Source organism: Scyliorhinus torazame, chromosome 3 (assembly GCF_047496885.1).
Source record: "Scyliorhinus torazame isolate Kashiwa2021f chromosome 3, sScyTor2.1, whole genome shotgun sequence".
Classification (NCBI taxonomy): domain Eukaryota; kingdom Metazoa; phylum Chordata; class Chondrichthyes; order Carcharhiniformes; family Scyliorhinidae; genus Scyliorhinus; species Scyliorhinus torazame.
This window is the reverse complement of record NC_092709.1, coordinates 141,244,889-141,264,045: the sequence shown is the minus strand read 5'-3', so window position 1 is coordinate 141,264,045 and position 19,157 is coordinate 141,244,889. Positions and strand designations below refer to the sequence as shown.

The window sequence follows — 19,157 nt, the reverse complement described above, 5'->3', positions numbered from 1 at the left end:
TCCATTCCCGTAACAGCCTCCCCGAACAGGCGCCGGAATGTGGCGACTAGGGGCTTTTCACAGTAACTTCATTTGAAGCCTACTTGTGACAATAAGCAATTTTCATTTCATTTTCAAACCTGCCTACCCCTTGTTCTCCACCTCCACTTTTCAATACCCTCTTTTAAAAGTCACTTCATTGACCAAACCCTTGGGCGTCCCTCCTAATTATTTTTTTGATCTTGTCTCTATTATCCTCACATCTGTATGAAGCAGCTTGCAACTTCTTCATGGAGAAGGAACTGTATAAATTCTTCTAGCACCGCCACCACAACACTATAACCAACTGTAAGATGTCATAACACCATCTATTAGTGTGGCAGTTTCATTCACTTGGTGTCAGATCTGCCAATTAACCTGTCCAAATGTCAGGATATGCTGTTGCAGCTGATCAGAGTGATTTGCATGGCAGCAGTTTACTGTACAGTAGCATTGTATAGCAAACAGGTAAATAATTTAGTGAAATATTCAGAAATCCAGGGAATTATAAGTTATGGTGACAGAAAAGTCCTTGCAGTCAGCCTGATATTCTGTTTTGCCCTTTTCATTTTTTAAACCTGACTTTCTGCAAAATGCGAAGTTGGGTTTTTGTTGTCTGCGTTTTAATTTGATAGTGGTGGCATTGTTGCTGGACTAGCAATCTAGGGACCCAGGATAATGCTCAGGGGGCTTGAGTTCAGTCCCACCACAGCAGGTGGGAGAACTTGAACTCAATTAAATTTTGGAATTAGAAAAGATTAATGATTATGGCTGATTGTCGTAAAGACCCATCTAATTCACTGCTGTCCTCTAGGGAAGGAAACCTGCCACCCTTGCCTGGTCTGGTCTACTTCTGACTGCAGATCCATAGCAATGTGATTGACTCTTAAAATGTCCTTTGAAGTGCGCTCAGTTCAAGGGCAATTAGGGATGGGCAATAAATGCTGGCCCAGCCAGCAATGTCCACATTCCACGAATTAATAGATTTTTAAAAAATTCATTTGCACTCTTGTTTGTTTCCAGCCCTCCTGGTGGGCAAGCTGTTGGTGCCAGCGCATTAAATAATTTACTATTTGCTGCCAGTGACCACATAATCAGCTCTCTGATGAAGTGTAAACACAGGCAGATGTTAGGCTGAGATTACTTGCATTAGCTAAATTGTGTTTACGTATCTATCTCACAATCCATATTGTATTATTTTTGCTGTTCTGGTGGAGTTTTCTGATGTTCATAGATTATCATAGAATTTACAGTGCAGAAGGAGGCCATTCAGCCCATCGCGTCTGCACCGGCTCTTGGAAAGAGCACCCTACCCAAGGTCAACACCGCCACCCTATCCACATAACCCAGTAACCCCACCCAACACTAAGGGCAATCTTGGACACTAAGGGCAATTTATCATGGCCAATCCACCTAACCCGCACATCTTTGGACTGTGGGAGGAAACCGGAGCACCCGGAGGAAACCCACGCACACACGGGGAGGATGTGCAGACTCCGCACAGACAGTGACCCAAGCCAGAATCGAACCTGAGACCCTGGAGCTGTGAAGCAATTGTTCTATCCACAAGGCTACCGTGCTGCCCCTGTTGAGTAAGGAACACGAGAAATTTTTCCAGAAATTGTTTTTTTTACTTATGATGTAGTCTTTATAAGTTATGAATAACTTGATGTGATTCTGATGTGATGTGCTTTTATTATCTACAGGAGGGGCATTTCTCTGGCATCACTTGGAGGTCCAATTTATGCCATAGGTGGTCTAGATGATCACACATGCTTTAGTGATGTTGAGAGATATGACATTGACTCAGACCTGTGGAGCACCGTGGCAGCAATGAACACACCAAGGGGTGGTGTAGGTTCAGTTGCACTCGGGGTAAGTACTGCATCTTTTCTTCATTAGGAAGTAGATTATTAACATGGTTTAGTAGTTGACATCAATCCTAAATATCAGGGCGCTTTCTGGTATCCATCAAAGTTTTAAAAAATAAATTTAGAGTACCCAATTAATTTTTTTCCAATTAAGGGGCAATTTAGCGTGGCCAATCCACCTACCCTGCACATCTTTTGGGTTGTGGGGGGCGAAACTCACGCAAACACGGGGAGAACTCCACACGGACAGTGACCAGGAGCAAGGATCGAACCTGGGACCTCGGTGCCGTGAGGCAGCAGTGCTAACCACTATGCTACCGTGCTGCCCTGGTATCCATCAAAGTTATGAATATGAATTCTGAAGCTATAAATTTTTTTAAAACTTTTGGATTCATTTTGAGAGGCATAGATTTGAAAAACTAAGGTTATGTCGAGCTTGGAACCTTGGTTAGACCACATTTAGAGTACTGAAAAAAGTTTTGGTCTCCATGATTTATAAAGAATATAGGACTGGAGAATGTTATTTTTTGATTTATAGCTATTAGGGGAGATTAAACAAGCTGGGGATTCTTTTCTCGAGAAACGAAAAGACTGAATGGCGGTCTTTTAGATTATGAAAGGGCTTGACAAGGACAAACATGGAAAAGATGAAGAGTGAAGCCAGTACTTAGGGCCATAACTATATAATAGTCATTAATAAATCCGATAGAGATTTCAAGAGAATAGTGAGAATGTGGAATTTGTTGTCACGTACTGGTTGAGGCGAACAGCGTAGATGCATTCAATGGGATGCTAGATTAAACTCAAGGGGCAGGATTCTCTGGCCGTACCCACCCGTGACCGGAAATTCCCGCCCAAGGTCGATGGACTTTTACATGGTCCGTGTCACAGGTAACCAAGATTAAATATTGCATTTTTAGGACTGAAGCACATATTAGAACAAAGAAAGGTACAGCATAGGAACAGGCCCTTCGGCCCTCCAAGCCTGTGCTGATCATGAAAAACTTTAAAAAACTTCAGTTTGTATTCCTCTATTTCCTTCCTATTCATGTACCCATCCAAATGCCTCCTAAATGTTGCTAATGTGCCTTCCTCCACCACATCCTATGGCAGCGTATTCCAGGCACCCGCCACACTCTGCGTGAAAAACGTACCCCGCACATCTCCCTTAAACTTTCCCCCTCTCACCTTGAACCTGTGTCCTCTTGTAATTGACACTTCCACCCTTGGAAAAAGCCTCTGTGCCACTCATAATTTTGTAGACCTCTATCAGGTTTCCCCTCCACCTCCATCTTTTCCAGTGAAAACAATCCTAGTTTATTCAACCTCTCCTCATACCCAACATCCTCGAGACCAGGCAGCATCCTGGTAAACCTTCTTTGTACACTCCAAAGCTTCCACGTCCTTCTGATAATGTGGTGACCAGAATTGCACGTGATACTCCAAATGCAGCCTAACCAAGGTTTTATATAGCTGTAACATGATTTCCCAACTCCTGTACTCAATGCCCCGGTTGATGAAGGAAAGCATGCCATATGCCTTCTTAATCAGCTTGGCCACCTGTGTTGCCACTTTTGGGGAAGTGTGGACCTGCATGCCCAGATCTCTTTATATGTTAATGTTTCTAAGGGTTCTGCCATTTACAGTATAATTCGTACCTAGATTTAATCCTTCAAAATGCATCACCTTGCATTTGTCCGGATTAAACTCCTTCTGCCATTTATGTGCCCAAGTCTTCAATCTAACTATATCCTGTTGTATCTACGGCATTATCAGCAACTCCGCCAATCTCCGTGTCATCTGCAAACTTACCAATCAGTCCACCCACACTTTCCTCCAGATCATTTGCATATACTAAAAACAACAGAGGTCCCAGCACTGAACCCTGCGGAACACCACTAGCTACAGATCTCCATTCTGTAAAACAACCTCCCACCCCTACTCTCTCTTCTATAACCAAGCCAGTTCTATATCCATCTAGTCAGCCTACCCCAAATCCCATGTGATTTAAGTTTTTGTACCAGTCTGCCATGTGGGACCTTGTCAAACGACTGACTAAAGTCCATATAAACTACATCTACATCCCTTCCCTCATCAATTTTCTTTGTCACCTCTTTCAAAAAATCTCAATCAAATTGGTGAGGCATGATCTTCCCGTACAAAACCATGCTGCCTATCACTAACTAGTCCATTCTCCTCCACCTCTTTTGTTTCCCCTTCTGTCCCGTCTTAAACAACGATATCCCGGAATGTTAAGCTGCCAATCCTGTCCCTCCTTTAACCATGTTTCCGTAATTGCAGTTACATCATAGTTCCATGCAGTAATCCAGGTTCTCCGTTCATCTGTCTTACCTGTTATACTTCTTGCATTGAAACAAACGCACTCCACTCCTACAGTCCTGTTGAGCCTTGCGACTTCCCGCTGCCTGCTCTTGCTCTGCACCATATTTATCTCAGTTTCTCTTTTTTCCCCAGTCTCTACACTTACTGGCCTGCTGTTCTGGTTCTCACCCCCTGCCACACTAGTTTAAACCCTGCCGAACAGCACTAGCACACGTCCCACCCAGGATATTGGTGCCCCTCCAGTTCAGGTGCAACCTGTCATTCTTGCACAGGTCCCACCTTCCCAGAAGACATCCCAGTGATCCATATATCTAAAGCCCTCCCTCCTACACCAGCTCTTTAGCCACGTGTCCAACTGTACTATCTCCCTGTTCCAAGCCTCACTAGCACGTGGCATGGGGAGTAATCCGGTGACTACTACCGTAGTCCTGCTTTTTGGCTCCCGACCCAACTCACTGAATTGTCTTTGCAGGACCTCTTTCCTCTTCCTGCCTATGTCATTAGTACCAATGTGGACAATGAAATCTGTCTGTTTACCCTCCTGTTTCAGGATACCCTGTAGCCGTTTAGAGACATCCAGGAACCTGGCACCAGGGAGGCAGCACACCATCCTAGAGTCCCGTTTGCAGCAGAAGCACCCGTCTGAGCCCCTGACTATCGTGTCTCCTACTACAATGACTCGCTTGGACTTAGCCCAGCCCGGCTCTACAACAGAACCAGTTGTGGTGCCATAGGCCTGGCTGCTGCTGGTATCTTGCCCTGAGAGGCTATCCCCCCCCCTCCCAACAGTATCCAAGACTGTATACTGTTTGAGAAGGGAATAGCCACAGATGGCTCCTGTCTGCCCCTCCTGCCAGCCACCCATCTACCTGTCTGAACCTGTGTGACCACCTCCCTGAAGCTAGTGCCTATCACCCTCTCTGCCCCCTGTATGCTCTGCAGTGTGTCTAGCTGCTGCCCCAACCAAACTTGCAGTCTGTGAGGAGATGCAGCTGGTCACACTTCCCGCAGACATAGTCATCAGGGATGCTATTGGGGATGATTTGCTTGGAAATTAATATCCTTGCTAATCCTTTTTTAGACTGCCAAAAAAGTTGGTAAAATTTTGATTGAGATTGGTACTTGCTTTTCCATTTTAGGATTTTGTCAGGTGTTTACTTTTTAAACAGTTAAAAACACATAAGTAAAGTGGGGATGGCATTACTGGCACATCTCTTTGCTGTTATGAATGACGGTCAGTGTTTGCCAATTCTAATAAAACTTTATCCACTTAACTGAATCACAAGGTTGAATGATTTTTTTTAAAAATACGATAATTGGTTGTGATGCCTTTTAAACATTTGAATTGAAAACAGTCAATAACACAGGAGAAGGCAGTCATTGCTTCCCTTTATTGAACTTTTTAGGATTTGGTCTATTTTTTTTTAAAGCCTGCCGTCTGAACACCGCCATTAAAAATAGATTTTAAGCCCCATCACATCTTGTTTACAGCATTCTTGTTTTGTGATAGCACAATGCTAAACTTCTGTCTGCAGCAAAGGTCTTGCCTCATGCGACTTCCTATTCCAGCTCCCTTTCCTGTTTCGTGATGAAACTGCATCTTATCTTATTGTTCATTTCTCCACATTTAGAACTATGTGTATGCTGTTGGTGGGAATGATGGGGTGGTATCTTTGTCTAGCGTTGAGAGATATGATCCTTTTTTGGACAAGTGGATGGAAATTAAGGACATGGGACAAAGAAGAGCTGGAAATGGAGTTGGCGAATTAAATGGCTGCTTGTACATAGTAGGTGAGTATTAATCCTTGTATATCAACACACTTCCTGAAAATAAAAGGTTCACTGTAAATATGAATCAATGGAATTGAGATGTTGTCTTAACAAATGCAGACATTTGATTGTCTTCATGTATCCTTATGGCTAATTCATAAAGGCATTGGCTGAAGCTGACAATTGGTAGGACAGTGGTTAGCACCATTGCTTCACAACGCCAGGGCCCCAGGTTCAATTCCCTTCTTTGGTCACTGTCTGTACGGAGTCTGCACGTTCTCCCCGTTTCTCCGTTGGTTTCCTCCGGGTGCTCCGGTTTCCTCCCACAGTCCAAAGATGTGCTGTTGGGGTAATAAGGACAATCTGAATTCTCCCTCTGTATACCTGAACAGGCACCGGAATGTGGTGACCAGGGGCTTTTTTAATGTAAGCCTACTTGTGACAATAAAGATTATTATTATTATAGGTAGCCTGTTTAACTGTACACGGGACTAGGAAAGAAATGGGGTAGAAAAAGATGGAAATGTTACTAGAAGCTGTGTAGAACCTGCATGGAAACTCTAATGCATCTAAATATCCTAATTGGCTTACCAATACAATAATATTGTTGTAATGTGGTTACTATGTACTTGCAGTGCATAATTACAGGAGCCTATTCTTCCACTGTTCAGCCTCTCGGAGCAATGAAATGTACCTTGTAGATCAATATAAACTATCATCTGTGGAATAATGTCTCCTCCAGTTACACCATTGTTTATTCTTATTTATTCTTGTTTATTATTCTTTCACGGAAAATAGGATTTGGGAGGAATGTTTCTGATTTTGAGAACTATGTAGCACCTTCTGGTTCAGCTCCATTCTCTCCAGAGGAAGAAATGGAGGGTTATCACTAGGTTGGACAGTTTTTCAATTAGTGTTGGAATTGATTTATTTTGTTCTGTTATTGTTCTTCATTACAATAAAATAACTACACTTTTACTTTCATAATTTTGAGAATAGAACTTTAATTTTCTTGTCTATGATGTTTTGATTGAGGATTTTTAAAAGTTAATGAGCTTTCCTTTCCTTCACCTTTTCTGTGCTCTTAATTGAAATACTGTGTTGTACACAATGTTCGTTCAATGAAGAGCCTGTTGGCTAACCGTTGATTGGTTGAATCCTGGCTGCCAAGATCCACTGCTGGAACACACGGTGACATTTCACACTGTTCTGTCAGAACAGCTAGTTTGTTTTTATCCTTTGTGTCCATACTCAAGCTATGTTTGTTTTCATATTTAGGTGGTTTTGATGATAACTCTCCGCTCAGCTCTGTGGAACGGTTTGACCCTCGTATGAACAAGTGGGAGTATGTGGCAGAGCTGACGACACCCCGTGGTGGTGTTGGAGTGTCCACTCTAATGGGTAAAATCTTTGCAGTTGGTGGTCACAATGGCAATGTTTATCTGAATACTGTGGAAGCTTATGATCCGGTAATGAACAGGTAAATGTCCCTCTGGTTTTTAGCAGGATGTATGTGGAACAAAAGAGCTTTTTTTTCTGTGAATGTTGTATTTTTGTTTACAACTTGGTCCATTCATGAGCATCCTAGAAAGGAAAACTTTGGCTGAGCGACATCTCAAACTGCTGCATTTACATAAGTTGAAACTCGATGCAGTGTAAAACTCTTTATGGTTTAGAATCCACCTTCTCCACTCAAATTTCAAAATTCACCCATCCAATCCTCTCTAGTATTGTCACAAATGTAATGTTACTTTTGTATCAGTTGGTGTTGTCAACTCTTTTGTTGACAGAAGAGAACATATCTCCCCCTCCCTGATATATTTCTGTGTTCCAAGGTTGAGGGACCAGCTTGTGCATTGTAGGCTAATACAGTGTCTTACAAGCTTTTTTTCCAGGGACCCCCTTTTCCCAACTCACCGACCTCGTGACCCACACCGGCCGACCCTCATGAAACACTCCACGTTCGCTTACCTTTGATGCAAAAGGGGAGCCTGCTTAGTCCTCATGATCTCGCTTGAATCAGGTTCAAAAGAGGAGCGGGCAATGTGCATATCAGATGCAGACTTCACCAGTTCCTTTGTGCCATTTTTATCTTTATAAAAACGGAAAATCCAACCTCGCACATGTAGGTTGTTGTGAAGGGCACTTACAACAAAATGTGTGTTTTGCTCAGCACTGGATACTCCTGGGAGTTACAACTCTACAATGCTGACAGCCTCATGGGCTTTTGGCATGTTTTTAAAACATTAAAAAAAATAAAAATTTAGAGTGCCCAATTAATTTTTTACAATTGAGGGGCAATTTATCGTGGCCAATCCACCAGCCCTGCACGTAGACTATCATCATAAACTATCATGGAATTTACAGTGCAGAAGGAGGCCATTTGGCCCATCCAGTCTGCACCGGCCCTTGGAAAGAGCCCCTACCCAAGCCCACACCTCCACCCTATCCCCGTAACCCCTCCCAACCTTTTTGGACGCTAAGAGCAATTTAGCATGGCCAATCCATCTAACCTGCACATCTTGGGACTGTGGGAGGAAACCGGAGGAAACTCACGCAGACACGGGAGAATGTACAAACTTGACACGGACAGTGACCCAGAGCCGGCATCGAACCTGGGACCTCAGTGCCGTGAGGCAGCAGTGCTAACCACTGTGCTGCCCTTTTTGCCACGTTTTTAATGTGGTATCACAAGTCGGGTATAACAGCAGAGTCTTCTAATTTAACGTCAGCTATAAGTTTTTTTTTTTCAGAACATTTTTTATTAAGGCATTTATAATTTTAACATTTTAAACAAAGCGATCCAACACACACAACCCCACAATAACATATTCATCTCCCCCCAAGCATAAACCCTAACTATCATGGTCCATGTACCTATTCCATCCCACGGTTCTCCCATCATTGGATTTCCTACCCTTATTCGTAACTTCCATGCCTCCCCTTCCACGAACCACCCCCCCCCCCCCCCCCCCGCTTGCTGACAGCCAATTTTCCTTGAAGAGGCCGATGAACGGCTGCCACCTCGGAGTGGACCCCTATAGTGAACTCCTTAAGGCAAACTTAATTTTCTCTAACCGAAGAAACCCTGCCATGTCACTGACCCAAACCCCCGACTTTGGAGGCTCCAAGTCCCTCCATCCCAACAGAATCCGTCTCTAGGCCACCGGGGAGGCCAAAGCCAAAACTTCGGCCTCTCTTCACCTCTCTTCCCCCCCCCCCCCCCCCCCCCCCCCCCCCGGCGCCGGATAAACTGAGCAGATCTGGCAACATCTACTCTGCATGGCTTCTCCCGAGCTACCTAATTCTGACTGCCTAATCATGGTTTTCCTCATATCACAGAACAACGAGTGGTTCAGGTCTGGGATGCACTGCCTGGACTTTTGGTGGCGATCGGTTCAATCAGGACATAAGTATATAAGTAATCATCTAATGTGCAGGCATATGTGAAAAGGCAGGGGAATGGCACTGAGCTATGTTGCACATTTGGAGAGCTGGTGCAGACACAATGGGTCAAATAGCCTGCTTCTGCGTGTAAGAATTTTGTGATTTGATTTTTTTTTAGTGACTTGAGCATAACCCTATTATTGGACAAAGCATCCATTCCATACTTAATGTGCACTTCCTGCCCCTCTGCATCTTTTCTGACTATTTCCCACAATGGTTTTGAATCCTTTTTAGGTCTTGTAATCTTATAAATTCAGTTAAAGCTATCCCAGAGTCACGAGTAAAGACAATTTATTGTATTGGCCCAACCTGCTGAATCTTCCCTCATAAGACAATGCTTTTACCCCACAAATCAACCAAATGAACCATCCCTGAATTGTCTCCAATGCAAGTGTATTCCTCCTTAATAAGACCAAAACTATTTGCAGTACTCTGTGTGGTCTCACAGTTGTGCCAAGACTCTCCTACCTTTGTACTCCTGCCCTTTGCAGTGTGGTTAAAATCTGATGGTGTATTCTGATTAATTTCCTCTGTCTCTACATATGATTTATTGGGAATACAAATGCAGAGCATTTGGACTGGATGTTCTTTTCCAGTTTGAGTAGGAAACCATGGGTAGGAAACAATGATTGATACAAGCGCTGCTATGATGCTAACATACTGGCCTCCTGCAGTTAACTCAATTTTGTTTCTTTGCTGGTGCACCAGAGCATGCTGACAAAAGATACTTAGATGAGAGAAACAATTATCAGGATTCATTCCTGCTTTAGAAATTCAATGGCTTCATCAGCTGTTTTTTTCATAATATCTTTTTTATTTCCTATTGCTTTACTTCTATTCTAGGTGGGAGTTGGTTGGATCTATTTCACACTGCAGGGCTGGAGCTGGAGTTGCTGTGTGTGCCTGCCTGGTCAGCCAAATCAGAGATGTGGGTCAAGGATCCAGCAATGTTGTCGACTGCATGTGACTTATACAATTTGCCTGTGGAATAGTGAAGTTTTCTGAAGAAAAATGTCACAGAGGAAAGTTTCAGTTCCAACCAGCCAGTTATTGCAGAATGAGAAAGAAGACCGAGGAAATACATCGTACGCTCTGATGCAATTGCTTTGTTCAATACATAAAGTACATTGCATTTTCTTGAACGTAGATTTGATTTTTCAGAACTGTTGCAAAAGGCCATCTTTTCCATTGTAATGAATGGAAGTGGTTTTGTATACTGAATCCCTGTTGGTCTTCTGCAACCTCCCTGGTTGGTTCCAATTGCACTGCTGCTCACTTTGTGAATTGAATTTCTTAACATCAGCCATAGGTTGAGCTCTACAGTAGTAGCCTCAGATATATTAATCTAGTTGTAGTAGTCTCTGGTATGCTGGCAAGAACAGATGCTGGAGGAAAAACAAACTTGGTGGCAATTTTAAAATGTGACGTGAAAAGCACAAATTTTGGATTATATTTCACTTTGAAAAATGTTTGTTATGAAATATCTTGGGACACGTTAAATATACTTTCTGCATCCATCCCACCCCCACAAAAGGAAATTCTCCTCTTCCCCTAGTTTTCTCTTTATAAGCCATTGTAAGTTTGTGGCCTTGTTTTCTGTGTAAAACTTCTAAGCTGTACATCGCTACCTGGGTGTCGCTACCTGGGTGTTCAGCAAGAAGTTTACCAAGCGTGCTATGATTTATAAATCTTGTTTTTATGAATTAACATTTTTGTACACAAGCTTCTTGCAATTTTCAAATTGGTTGTTAACTAATTAGGTTCCTATTTTTGCTTTGTATAAACTGAACCCTGTATGCTTGTTAGTGATCTGTTTTCTTGTGCAAATTGAAAGCGGTAGTATTTTCCAATTTTTGGGGAGAGACCAAAATGGGCTAAAATTTTCACTATCTTTGATCCCAATTTTATATCATCTTGTCATATGTCAAAACTGTATATTCCATAAATACTTGGAGAAAGAACACACATCTTAAAACATTGCATTTGTCGACATACCCTTAGAACTCTAGGAATTATCTGAGTGTGTTTCTTTGACTGATATTTATCTTGCAGTTTTGTTTTCAGTATAAATTGATGATTGATTTTGGGGAATGAATGAAACAAATGGGGATATAAACACACATGGTGTTTCTTTTTAAATTGGGAAAAGCTTTGAGACTGCTCCTGTATTTTTACATAGAGTTCCTGATCCTAGCCAGGTTCCTCGTGGAATGAGCTTTTCCATACAGGGAGTGTAAAACACAAGGGCATCTGCAACCCAGGCCTCGTTTGTGGCCACTTAAACAGGTGTATTAACAAAGACCTCGTGTTGAAGAATTGTGGGTAGTGCAGCGATGACTGAGGGCAGAAAAAAAAGTCTCCTACATTAGGACTGGGAAGGAAATGAGAAAAAGCAAATATGTACAGAATTTCTGGCCACAAAACCTTTTTTAAAATTAAAAATGGACTGATAGCAATAAGAAATGTTGGCATTCAAAATACTTCAAGTTATAATTTACGACATCGTGCGAGGTGGCATACAAAACAGTAAATTACCAATATTTTTGAATGCTTTAGGATGTGTAACAAATTTATTTCTACTGCACTGAGTGGCTAAAAATTCTCCTTGTCATGACTATTTGTTTTCTGAACTTGGAGATAATAAGCCAGCAAGGGGAATCCACATGTCATTATTTAACCCTAAGCATATTTAAGTTATGTATTGTTTTTGAACACGAGGAAGATTTATAAACTGGCGCAAAACTAGTGGTCTTTAATTTGGCCTTCTCAGCAGTCATTTTCCTGTGGAGATGGGGATCATTGTAATAATTGGAAGCATGAATAATTGGGTAAAGGTTCAAGTTGAAGCACTAAAATAATGTTACGCTTATTTGAAATGAAAGCAAACTTATTTAGCTTTTTGCTTTACTGTAATCTTATCATTTGTAAGTTATTTGAAGCAGTTTATTTGTGGTTGTGACAATATTTCAAAATGCAATAAAATGTAACTACATTTGTATTGGCAATGTTGAGTTACATTAAATCCTTTGATGCTTGAGAGCGAGTGTTTTGCAGTGTTATAATCTTTGTATGCAAATAAGATTTGTTACTTTGTTATAATACAGGCACTGACATTGTAATAAGTATATGTAATATATTTTTTTTAACTACATCTGCGTGCCTGTTTTGTCAACTATTTTTTAATCCTAAATGTTTATGAAAGCCACTTAAGTAATATTTTTAGCTGCAGTTACACCCCTGCCCCCTGCAGGGAGTGTTAGCAAGGTGAAGAGTGTTGAGAGACTGTGCAGTCAGTGTCTGAAATAATCATTTTTTAAAAACAAATCTTTATTGTCACAAGTAGGCTTACATTGCAATGAAGTTGCTGTGAAAAGCCCCTAGTCGCCACATTCCGGCACCTGTTGGGTACACAGGGAAACTTTAGAATGTCCAAATTACCTACCAGCATGTCTTTCGGGGCTAGTGGGAGGAAACCAGAGCACCCGGAGGAAATCAGTGCAGACACGGGGAGAACATGCAGACTCCGCACAGACAGTGACCCAAGCCGGGAATCGAACCTGGGACCCTGGCGCTGTGAAGCCACAGTGTTAACCACTGTGCTACCGTACCACCCTAGCCTCTCCTAATCAAACTCCTGCTGAGCAGCCTCATGTGCTGATCCTTATTTACAACTTGTGGGCAGAGGTGTGAAGGTGAATGTCTGGCACATGAAAACTAGATAGCTTTGGGCAAATGGGGCTCATCAACTTTGGTTGCCAGTGTACCTAGGAGAGAGAAAACTGATTTCAACACCCCAATAACACATCACCACCTCGTCTTTTGGCAATGTTAGAAAGGGCAGATGAGGCTTTCCAGTTTGTTTAGTAACTCATCTAGGACACCAGAACCTCACTCTTTCAGCTGCTGCACTTCTGTCACATATTACACTAGTGCAGCATTAGCTGTCTCAGAAGAGATGATGGGAGCGACATTGCACAAACCTCATGCAGCTAAATCTGCTCAACTTGCAGGCTGTTCAGATCAAATCAACCAACCGGTCAGACGTTGCTAAGCCCTGTGGCAATGACAAAGTGATGATGAGGGCAGGTAGAGGATGCTACTGGCAGTCTTCTGTCTTAACCCTGCACACAGGTGAACGAACAAAGAAAAGTACAGCAGAGGAACAGGCCCTTGGCCCTCCAAGCCTGCGCCGACCATGCTGCCCATCTAAACTAAAATCTTCTACACTTCTGGGGTCCATATCCCTCTATTCCCATCCTATTCATGTATTTAAGGTGGCCTGGGTAATGTTTGCTCTCCACAGATCGGGGCATATATGACATTTCTGGGTACAGTGCTGCCCTCCATTCCAGAGAAGGTAAAAATGAATGCTAAATGTAGCCTGCTCTCCCTGCACCGGTCAGGTCACTGGTGCTAGGTGGTTGGCAATCAGTGTGGTCAAAACATTAAAAAACCTCTTAGGGCATTCAACAGCTGGATGGTATTTGGCTCATGGAATGTCAGAAAACATATTGATGATAATACAAGATCAGTGTGTAGAACAGCCCTCAGCCAGAAAGCTGAAAGGTAAAATATTGACGTAGCTGCTCTAAGTGAAACTAAGTTTGCAGAAGGGTCTCATCTAAAGGAAATAGGTGCTTAGACCCTTTCCTCATACCATTTTACAATTTTTTACATTTATCCAGCTTCCTATGAAAAGCTATTGAGTTCTGCTTTCATGATGGATTCTGCTTGTGAATTTACTGTACCAACTGATTCTACAGTGCGGGTGGGAGGTAGGTGGTGGGTGGGAAACTCTTCTAACCTCCCTTTGTAATTTTGGGAACTTGATTTCAAGTCACTGGTCAGTGAAGAAATATTTTTTTATGATTTTGTTCATCAAAATTTGATGTTCACATTTACTTGACTAATTAGAAAAAACAATCTTCTCCAGTTCTAACTAAAGACTCTTGCAGCCTCACCTATGACCGTGACACCTTTCCTAAAGTAAGGTGCTCAGCACTGGATCCCTCATTTTACCTCGTCAACCAATTTTAGATATGGGAAGAATATCAATTCTAGATCTGGGAAGAATATCAACTCATAAGTAACCCAAAGCTTTGGGCGATGGAGGCCGTTGTCTAGTGTTGGATGAACATTGATGGAAGTGATGCACAATCAGTGGCACAAAGACTACAGTTGGGTACAACTGTGGCTTTATTACAGCCAGATGCGTGGCCTGCTGCAGCTGGCGAAATGGCAGGGCACTGGAAGTCATGCATGTTTATACAGTTCTCCGTGGGCGGAGCCAGCTGGCAGGAGCTACCAGCAAATCTGTAGTGCAGGTCCTACCTTACATCTCCTAATACAGTGGTTCACCAAATTCACCCCCTGTTAAAAATGAGTCCAGCGGGGGTGACGTGAAGCTATATACAATTAGTGCAATTATGTACAGTGGTAGGAAAAAGAAAAGTGCATGTTGACGGTGCGGGGTCCGTCAAAGGTTCAGCTGGTCCGGTGCTTTGGTGCTTCGTTGGGAGCAGCGTAACAGTGGCGGCGAAGTCGGTGGTGGTGCTGATGCTGGCCACTCATCGGGGACCTCCGGGAGCATGCCGAAGTCCTCTTTTGCAGAAAAGAGGATGGGGGTGGTCTGGTGGGGTTAATATTGGCGGCGAGGTGGGGGCGCATGGGTGGGGGGGGGGGGTGTGGTCGGGTGGAACCTGATGGTGCCAGGTCCCTGAGTGAGACAGTATCTTGGTGGCCGTCGGGGAACTCAACGTAGGCAAATTGAGGGTTGGCGTGGAGCAGGTGAACCCTGTCCACCAAGGGGTCCGCCTTGTGGAGTCGGACATGCCTACGGAGAAGGACCGGTCCTGGAGCTGCGAGCCAAGTCGGGAGCGACACCCCGGATGTGGACTTCCTGGGGAAGGTACAAACACGTTCATGGGGTGTGTTATTAGTGGCGGTGCACAATTGTGACCGGATGGAGTGTAGAGGGTCAGGGAGGACCTCCTGCCAGCGAGAGGCTGGGAGGTTCCTGGACCGTAGGGCCAGCTGGACGGCCCTCCAAACCGTCCCATTCTCATGTTCTACTTGCCCGTTTCCCCAGGGGTTGTAGCTGGTCGTCCTGCTGGAGGCTATACCCCTGCTGAGCAGGAACTGACGCAGCTCATCGCTCATGAATGAGGATCTCCTGTCACTGTGGATGTAGGCGGGGAAACCGAACAGAGCGAAGATGGTGCTGAGGGCCTTGATGACGGTGGCAGACGTCATATCGGGGCATGGGATGGCGAAGGGGAATCTGAATTACTCATCGACCACACTGAGATGTACGTGTTACGGTCGGTGGAGGGGAGGGGCCCTTTGAAATCCATGCTGAGGCGTTTAAAGGGGCGGGAAGCCTTCACCAGGCACGCACGGTCTGGCCGGTAGAAGTGCGGCTTGCACTCCGCACAGACCTGGCAGTCCCTGGTGACTGTCCTTACTTCCTCGACGGAGTAGGGCAGATTGTGAGCTTTGACCAGATGGTACAATCGAGTGACCCCTGGGTGACAAAGGATGTTGTGTAGGGCCCGGAGTTGGTCCACTTGTGCGCTGGCACATGTACCTCGGGAGAGGGCGTCTGGGGGCTCGTTGAGTTTACCGGGGCGATACAAGATCTCGTAATTGTAGGTGGAGACCTCGATTCTCCACCGCAAGATTTTATCATTTTTGATCTTGCCCCGCTGTGTTATTGAACATGAAGGCTACCGACCGTTGGTCCGTAAGGAGAGTGAATCTCTTACCGGCCAGGTAATGCCTCCAATGCCGCACAGCTTCAACGATAGCTAGGGCCTCCTTTTCGACGGATGAATGTCGAATTTCAGAGGCATTAAGGGTGCGGGAAAAGAATGCCACGGGTCTGCCTGCCTGGTTTAGGGTGGCGGCAAGGGCGACGTCTGAAGCGTCGCTTTCTACTTGGAAAGGCAGTGACTCGTCCACTGCACGCATCCCGGCCTTGGCGATGTCTGCTCTGATGCGGGCGAAAGCGTGTTGTGCCTCGGCCGCGAGGGGGAATTGGGTGGACTGAATGAGTGGGCGGGCCTTGTCCGCATAGTTTGGGACCCGCTGAGCGTAGTAGGAAAAGAACCCCAGGCAGCGTTTGGGGGCCTTGGGGCAGTGAGGGAGGGGAAGTTCCATGAGGGGGCGCATGCGGTCGGGGTCGGGCCCGAGAAGTCCGTTTTGGACTATATAGCCGAGAATGGCTAACCGGGTCATGCTGAACACACACTTCTCTTTGTTATAGGTCAGGTTGAGAAGAGTGGCAGTGTGGAGGAATTTATCGAGGTTGGCATCGTGGTCCTGCTGGTCATGGCCGAAGGTGGTGACATTATCTAAGTACGGAAAGGTGGCTCGCAAACCGTACTGGTCGACCATTCGGTCCATCTCTCTTTGGAAGACCGAGACCCCATTTGTGACACCGAAAGGGGCCCTAAGGCGATCGTCCGCTTCGAAGGCTGTGTATGGCCGGTCCGACTTCCGGATGGGGAGCTGGTGGTAGGCGGATTTCAGGTCAATTGTTGAGAAGACCCGGTACTCCGCAATCTGATTGACCATATCGAGCTGTGTGTACCGAATGATGGTCTGGCTGTAGCCATCCTGTGTTTCTCCCCAGTTTTAACCACTACCACTTGGGCTCTCCAGGGGCTGTTGCTGATCTCGATAATACCCTCCTTAAGCAGCCGCTGGACTTCGGACCTGATGAAGGTCTTGTCCTGGGTGCTGTACCGTCTGCTCCTAGTGGCAGCGGGCTTGCAATCCGCAGTTAGATTAGCAAAAAGGGAGGGGGGATCGGCCTTGAGGGTCGCGAGGCCGCAAATGGTAAGGGGGGGTAAGGGCCCACCGAATTTGAGGGTGAGGCTCTGGAGGTTGCACTGGAAGTCCAGGCCAAACAGGAGTGCAGCGCAGAGATTAGGGAGTACATAGAGGTGGAGATTACTAAATTCTACGCCCTGGACCGTGAGGGTGACTGTACAAAAGCCTCGGACCGGGACGGAGTGGGATCCGGAGGCTAGGGAGATCCCTTGATTGGCAGGGTGGACCGCGAGGGAGCAGTGCCTTACCGTATCTGGGTGAACAAAGCTTTCAGTGCTCCCGGAGTCCAGCAGGCACAAGGTCGCGTGGCCGTTGATTTTAACCGTCGTCGATGAGGTGGCCAGGTTGTGCGGGCGAGATTGGTCCAGCATCATCGAAGCGAGCTGTGGGTATCCATCGGATGCTTTGGGTGGCGAGCGTGTGCGGTTCCGATGTCGGGATGTCCGGAGACCCTGTGGGGGGACAGGATGGCGGCGCCTATGGTGCGCACATTGCGGGGTCGGGACAAGATGGCGGCACCCATGGTGCGCACATTGCGGGGTCGGGACAAGATGGCGGCACCCATGGGGCGCACGTGGCCGAAGGGGGACAAGATGGCGGTGCCCATTGGTCGCACATGGACCCGGGAGGAGACGATGGCGGCTCCTATTGTGTGTCTGGCGTGGAGGAGGGGGCGATAGCGGGCGCGATCGCAGCGACTGCAATGGCCTGGCACACAACCGCGAAGTGGCCCTATTTACTGCAGGCTTTGCAAATTGCAGTGCGGGCCGGGCAGTTTTGCGGGGGTGCTTCTGCTGACTGCAGAAGTAGCAGCGGGGACCTCTGGGGTGCGCGGATCGGCGTACGGCGCAGGCGTATTGGGAAGGCAGGGCCCTGGCTGAGGAGGTCATTGGCGGGGTCCAGGAGGGGTAGGAAGGAGTAGAAGGGTGGGCAGCGCGGCGGGAGGGGTACGATTGCATGTTACGGGACCGTCGTGCAGAGCGCCAAGGTTTTTGTCTCCGCCAGTTCGAGCGTGACCCCTTCCAGTAATCGTTCTCGGATGCGGTCCGACACAATCCCCGTCCCGAAGGCATCGCGCATGAGGAGATTCGCGTGTTTGGCGGCCGTGACGGCCTGACAGTCACAGTCCCGAACGAGTGGAATTAGGGCCCGCCAGAAGTCTTTGATGGACTCACCAGATAGTTGCGAGCGGGTGGCAAGTACATGCCTGGCGAAGAGCGTGTTCGCCTTCTGTGTGTAGTGTTCGTTAAGGAGTCCCATTGCTTTTGTATAATTCGTGGTGTCTTGGATCAACGGGAACATGCTGGAGCTCAGTCTGGAGTACAGGACGTTTATCTTCTGAGCCTCCGTTGGCGCGGGGTCCGCCGCATTGATATAGCCTCAAAACATGCCAGCCAGTGAGTAAAGTCTTTTCTGGCGTCGGGCGAGTGCAGATCCAGCTGCAGGCAATCGGGCTTAATTCGGAAGTCCATTCTGTGGAAAATCTGACTGTAATAAATTGATGCACGATCAATTGCACAAAGACTAAAGTTGGGTACAACTGTGGCTTTATTACAGTCAGATGCGTGGCCTCCTGCTGCAGCTGGCGAAATGGCAGGGCACTGGAGGTCATGCATATTTATACGGTTCTCCGTGGGCGGAGCCAGCCGGCAGGTGCTACCGGCGAACCTGTAGTGCAGGTCCGACCTTACATCTCCTCTTACAGTGGTTCACCACAGGACGTACGTGTAGAAATTGAACATTTTATAAATTGGTATCATGCGAAATATATACATTGTGAAGATTATCACTTGGATGTCTTGGTACTTTGAGGAATAAAAATTTATGGCAACAAAAAGTAACCCTGAATTTAATTCGCGTGGACAAAAATGTCGC

General features: G+C 45.7%; 1 protein-coding gene across 4 annotated transcripts in view; it reads left to right on the top strand.

Moving 5' to 3' along the window:
- klhl8 (kelch-like family member 8) overlaps window positions 1-12,486 on the top strand; it is a 70,992-nt gene extending 58,506 nt beyond the window's left edge. For all 4 annotated transcript variants that reach the window (XM_072496299.1, XM_072496297.1, XM_072496300.1 and 1 more), the window contains 4 exons: window positions 1,725-1,893; window positions 5,864-6,023; window positions 7,281-7,482; window positions 10,293-12,486. In XM_072496299.1, coding sequence (XP_072352400.1) covers window positions 1,725-1,893; window positions 5,864-6,023; window positions 7,281-7,482; window positions 10,293-10,416 — 655 coding nt within the window. In that variant the 3' untranslated portion in view covers window positions 10,417-12,486. The remainder of the gene's footprint in view (window positions 1-1,724; window positions 1,894-5,863; window positions 6,024-7,280; window positions 7,483-10,292) is intronic.
- Window positions 12,487-19,157: the final 6,671 nt, after the last annotated feature.